The 6,593-nt window shown below is 37.2% G+C and overlaps 1 protein-coding gene across 1 annotated transcript in view; it reads left to right on the plus strand.

The window, feature by feature from the left end:
• Positions 1-6,593, plus strand: part of LOC107703884 (netrin-1-like) — a 66,724-nt gene that overhangs the window by 31,062 nt on the left and 29,069 nt on the right. The window contains exon 4 of the mRNA XM_016506681.1: positions 1,481-1,669. Coding sequence (XP_016362167.1) covers positions 1,481-1,669 — 189 coding nt within the window. The remainder of the gene's footprint in view (positions 1-1,480; positions 1,670-6,593) is intronic.

The following is a 6,593-nucleotide window of genomic DNA, read 5'->3' on the forward strand; positions in this document are numbered from 1 at the left end:
GAAAGAAAGAAAGAAAGAAAGAAAGAAAGAAAGAAAGAAAGAAAGAAAGAAAGAAAGAAAGAAAGAAAGAAAGAAAGAAAGAAAGAAAGAAAGAAAGAAAGAAAGAAAGAAAGAAAGAAAGAAAGAAAGAAAGAAAGAAAGAAAGAACAATAGATAGATGAAGCTTGAACTCCAATGGCCAGGAAAGGTCAGAGGTCATAGCCATGAGCAGGTGTGTGTGAGCACAGGATCTGGAGCGAGTCGTTTTATGAAGCTGTTGTCTCTTAATGAAATGCTGTAAATGGATGGAAGCCCAGAGATCCAGTGATGTCATTAAAATAATAAAGCTCTCTCAGGATACTAGTCAAACATCTAGATGACTCTGGCCTCTCCTCTCTCTCCCACTGTGTTAAGATGATCACCAGGGGACAGAAAACACCACATAAATCATTTCACATCACATCAGATTTAGATTTTACATTGCCAGGAGCGACATGCCTTGAAGAATACTGCGGCAATAAAGCAATTGTGTGGTTGTTCACTTAAATATATGATACTCTGTGAGGGTGAACATGTGCGTCATGGGTGTTTTACAGATAAGCATTTGTAAAAATGTGGGAATGTGATCTCTTAGTCGTTTGCCTGTTACTAGTGCAATTTCTGTGAATTAAAGCAGTAGTTCACCCAAAAAATGAAAATACCCTCAAAATGTACTCACCCCAAGGCCATCCAAGATGTAGATGAGTTTGTTTCTTCATCAGAGCAGATTTGGAGAAATTTAGCGTTACATCACTTGTTCACCAATTGATCCTCTGCAGTGAATGGGTGCCGTCAGAATGAGAGTCCAAACTCACCCCCATGTCATCCAAGATGTTCATGTCTTTCTTTCTTCAGTTGCAAAGAAATGAAGGTTTTTGAGGAAAACATTCCAGGATTTTTCTCCATTTAATGGACTTCAATGGGACTAATGGGCTGAAGGTCCAAATTGCAGTTTCAGTGCAGCTTTAAAGGGCTCTACATGACCCCAGCCGAGGAATAAGGGTCTTATCTAGCGATAATTGCTACTGCTTGTAACAGTGCTTGATCTGTGCATATCTCTCCTGATTCAGACAAGATTACATTTTCACTGCAGAAAGCAATATTATGGATATAGGACTCATATTTTAGTTGGAAGCCACAGTTTTAAGTTAACGTCTTATTGATGGATTTATTACAAACACAGCTTTTCTTTTCACAAGACATTAATTGATAGACTGGAGCTGTGTTACTTATGGATTATTGTGATGCTTTTATCAGTTGTTTGGACTCTCATTCTGGGTGAGCAAATTTTCCTGTAAATTTTCATTTTTGGGTGAACTATTCCTTTAAAGCTCTCAAATGGAATGTGTAAATATGTATTTTTAAATAGAAACAGACATAGTCATGTATTTCTGAAAAGTCAACAGTGGGCACTAAACATATTTCTCTTGTTTTGTCTTTCGAATGTCCATCTCTCTCAAAGCCTGTCACTGTAACTTACATGCCCGCCGCTGTCGCTTCAACATGGAGCTGTATAAGCTATCGGGCCGCAGGAGTGGAGGAGTCTGTCTCAACTGCAGACACAACACAGCCGGACGGCACTGCCATTACTGTAAAGAGGGCTACTACAGAGACATGACCAAGGCCATCTCACACAGACGCGCCTGCAAAGGTAAGCAACCATTTACACTGAGAAAAATGTCAATTACTTTACACCTACTGCAGATAAAAATACATGTTAGATCAACAATATTCCCCAAAATGTTGTCCCAACTAGCCTAAAATAACTTAAAAGAGAATATTCTAGTGCTGCAGATTGAGGGTTTCACCGTTCGCAGCATGAATAAATTACAACCCCAATTCCAAAAAGGTTGGGACATTTTGTGAAATGCCATAAAATCAAGAATATGTTATTTGTTAATTCTCTTAACCTTTATTTAATTTACTTAAGTACAAAGAAAAAATGTCCAATGTTTTCACTGTCCAATTTAATTGTAAATATAAACAAATTTAGATTTTGATGGCTGCAACACACTCCAAAAAAGTTGGGACAGAGGCATGTTTAACACCGTCACATCATCTTTCCTTTTAATTACAATGTTTAATCGTTTGAGAATTGAGGATACTAATTGTTAAAGTTTTGCGAGCAAAATTTTTGTCCAATCTCGCTTACTACAAGACTTCAGATGCTCAGCAGTCTGTGATCGTCGTTGTCTGATTCTCCTTTTCATGACTGGTCATATATGTTCAATAGGAATCAGATCTGGACAGCAGACAGGCCAGTCTAGCACATTCACTCTGTGCCTACGAAAACACGCTGTTGTAGCACATGCAGAATGAGACCTGGCATTGTCTTGATCTAATAACCATGGACTTCCCCTGAAAGACGTCATCTTGATGGCAGTATATGTCTCTGTACAATTTCAGTATATGCCTCCATGCCAATGGTACCTCCGCACATATGCCAGTCACTCTGCTGCACCCTCATACCATGACAGACGTTTGCTTTTGCATCTGTCGCTGATGAAAGTCTGGATGGTCCCTTTGGTCTTTGGAACAATTTTTTTCCCAGAAACAAGATGAAATGTGGACTCATCTGAGCACAGCACACATTTCCACTGTCTTTTTGACTATCTGAGATGAGCTCAGGCCCAGAGAACCCCGAGGCATCACTGCATAGAATTGATGTATAGCTTTCTCCTTGAGTAACAGAGTTGCATTTATTGATGCAGCGGCAGACTGTGTTAAATGACAGCAGTTTTCCGAAGTACTCCTGAGCCCATGTGGCTATATTTAACACCGGAGCATGACGGTTTCTTATGCAATGCCATCTGAGGGCTCAAAGGTCACACACATTCAACGGAGGTTTCTTGCCTTGCCCTACACAGACTGAGATTTCTCTGGATTCCCTGAATCTTTTCACAATATTATGTGTGGCAGTTGATGAAATTTAACCTAAATTCTTTGCAATTTTGCATTGAGAAATGTGATTTTTGATTTGTCTGATATTCCTCTCATGAAATTTGGCACGAAGTGATGAGGCATGATCCAGCTTTGCTTGCAAAGACTGAGACGCTCCTTTTAAACCCAAACTTGATACATTGACCCATTACCAATTCACCTGCTTACTGTGAACTGTTTCAAAACAGTTTCATTTGGATATTCTGTAACCTTTTCACTTTTATTTTGCCTCTGTTCCAACTTTTTTTGGAGTGTGTTGCAAATCAAAATTTGTTTATATTTACAAAATACATTTCAGTTGGTCAGTGAAAACTCTGGAAATCTTTTCTTTGTACTTTTGACAATTAAATAATAGTTCAAGAGAATTAACAAATCACAGATTCTTGATTTTATTGCATTTTACAAAATGTCCCAACTTTTCTGGAATTGGGATTGTATGTGGTAACTATGGGACTGTTGCTGTGCTGTTTTCTGACTTTATTTACACTGTTATTTTTGTCATCACTATTAGTTATTGGTTGTGTGGTGATGTTAAAAGCAATTCTGCATTTAATGAGGTTTGTTAATGGTTGTACTGTAGTAGTTATTAAGGTCTGTGTGTATTTATGATTACACATAATCAATTAGCAGATGCTTTTATCCAGAGTGACTAACAACATCACACACAATTTATCATATAGAATCAATATTATTCACAGGATAGCAATGCCATGTTATAAGAGCAGGAACTAAATGCAGAAATGTAGAGAAAAGACAACTGTAAATATTAGCTTTGCTTAAATAGCTTTGCAGGATGTTTTCTTCCTGACAGACAAAGTTTGATGAGTTTTCTTATTAGGAATCTACATGTAAATAACCCATATGTAATAACAAGTAGTGTCATTGAGAACAGTTATTAAGTCAGTAATATCTTTGATCCCGAAGAAATTATGTAATTTAAAAAATAGTAAATGATGTAATTTATGACCATAAATCATTTTGAAGATCAACATAACTACATTTAATAATTAAAAAATGCTTAAAAGTGCAAAATTTGGGCTTGGATTCAAAAAGTCCTTCTTCAAATCCACAAAATACTTTGAAATATGTTCCAGGTCCTTTTATATTATATGCTTAAAAAAAATTGTTTTTGTTTAATTTAGAGAAATCTAATGAGTTTGAGCTGAAAGAGATTAGAATAAGACAGTATTTATACAAAGGGGTTTCCTGGAAAATGAATACAGGCCAAGTAGACAAGAAGGATTGCCATGGAATTTGGAACAACAGAGGATATTAACAATAATAGTGAAACAAGCCAATTATTCACTCACCCGTAAAAGAAAAATAAATGTAAAGGCACCAGAGATTACGCATGTGTTCTAGACCTGAGGGACCTCACGTTCACACCTAAAGGTCAGATGGTCTGTAAGGTTCTGTTCAAAAACTTAGTGAGCTGCCTATGCATGTAGGCAGCATTTTAAAGCACCATAAGAACACTCCCAATGTGAAGGCTGTTTCAAAAGCAAGGCAGCATGATTATGCCGTTCTTTTGGCCAAATTCTAAGGCAGTACTACATATTCATTGCAAACAAAGCAATCCCATAATGCATAATGCAAAGAATCCTCCAAGATTAATAAAGTGAGTATGGAACCTGGTTTCTGCCGCTGGATAAAAAATAAAAAAGGTAATTAATTTTAAATCTCACAAATCTGATATTTTTCTTTCTATTTAGATTTTATATCTCAAAATTGTGAGATATAAACTCAGAATTGCAATATAACTCAACATTCTGAGTTTTATATTATTTTATATTCTGTCAGAAACAAAAAAAAAAAAACGGAATTGCGAGATGGAAACTCAGAATTCAGAGAAAAAGTCAAAATTAAGACATGAAAAATCAGAACTCCGAGGAAAAAAGTTAGAATTGCAAAATGTAAACTTCAGTATTTCTGTGCTTACAGTATTTTGAAATGAGCTTAGAAAATTATTGCTAATGCTATTGTTGCAAACTCTGTTTGAATCAATTGTGAGTTGAATCTCCCATGCAGTTCACATGTAGAATGTTCCAAATCAGTCACTTATCCAACTTGCACTGCACTATGTTTTGTAACAGAGCCTGATTATGGACATGAGATGAGAAACATTTCTTAAAGATGGGCATACAGTTGAAACAAGTGCATGTAAATGCATATAATATACTTTTCTTATAAAACATGAAATCCGGTTACAGTATGTCTTTCACAACCATCTGAAATCAGACATACTGAAATTGCTGTAAAGTTTTAAATGCATGGATTTTATCCACTGTTGGTTCACAGATGAATTTCACAATGCCATTCCCCTGTGTTCCCATAGTCCATTCACTCACAAAATATTCTGTGGTATTGCATATTTCCCACCTTCAAGCCAAGATAACTTCTATTCTCATCTGACTCTCGCAGACCCCGAATTTGACGGACTGAAAGCTTCAACAAACTGCAGCATAATTGATATGAGAGGCCGCTAACCCAATCACTGGGGTAGCTTAATTTTTTGCGGACTGGCGGGTTCCAAAGCACAGATGTGATGGATGGCAAACACTGCCCAAGTTTCATTGACATTGCTGTGTATTATTATCACGTCAGGAATGTATCTTATTCAGGGGAGGTTACAAATGGTTTTCAACAGCTTTCCTATGCCAGCCAAAACATTTACTCAGGCTAAATATGGGATGCTTGGAGGCCAGATGCGAGGGATACAGGCAAGCTAGGTTTTCAAAAGTAGCCTCTTGAAATGACCTTAACATTAAGTATATGGCCGGTAAAGTCAAAGCTCGTTCGGGAAATGCTGAGGAGTTCCAGTCACCATTGTCAAGCTGAGTGCTTCACTCCTCTCAGGTGACACACTCCTCAACATCGTTACGTCCTCTAGCGGACTGCCATATTTATTGTTCATGTCAGCCAACCATCTCATTGTGCTTGTTTTAGACAGGAAACGCAACATTGTGCCAACAGTGTTCAGCGCTTATGAAAATTCTATAGGGGGTGGTTTGGAAAAGAAAGGAATATCACTTGTAAATAAGGCGGCAGTGCACCTACCAAGACAAATCGGACCCAAAACCAGATCCATTGTCAGTGGCAGTCTGGAACACCTCATGCTTTATATTGCAGATTAACAACTTCATCCCTCACTGAGTACAATGTAAACACCATGTCACCCACAAGAACTATGTCATTTCTTTCTCTCACATTTGCGCTTAAAGGAATAACTCATCCCAAAATAAAAATTCTCTCATTAATTACTCACCCTCATATCATTGTTTGATTGATCAAAATAAAACTGAAATCGCTATACGGCTTAGTGTGATTATCAAATTGCAAAGGCTGCAATTTAATTCAATAAGTATATGCAGAGTGAAGCGCAGCGCTGTTTTTTGGATACGCAAGCAGATCAGGATCCAGGTTTTCAGTGTCTCGGAGCAGCTCGGTTTGCAGTAAATGCTGCTCCACACAAACTCATCTCTACATTTGCAGAGAGAAAATACAACGTGTGCGACCATCTTTCCAGAAGCACTTATAAAATAAATCTGTGAAGCTTTAGGGCTCCATGCAATTTTTCACTAAAACAAAAACTCTATGGTTTATTGTTTGAAAATGAAGAAAGCCATAAATATATA

The sequence above is a fragment of the Sinocyclocheilus anshuiensis genome, unplaced genomic scaffold (genome assembly GCF_001515605.1).
Source record: "Sinocyclocheilus anshuiensis isolate Anshui unplaced genomic scaffold, SAMN03320099.WGS_v1.1 scaffold1159, whole genome shotgun sequence".
NCBI lineage: Eukaryota > Metazoa > Chordata > Actinopteri > Cypriniformes > Cyprinidae > Sinocyclocheilus > Sinocyclocheilus anshuiensis.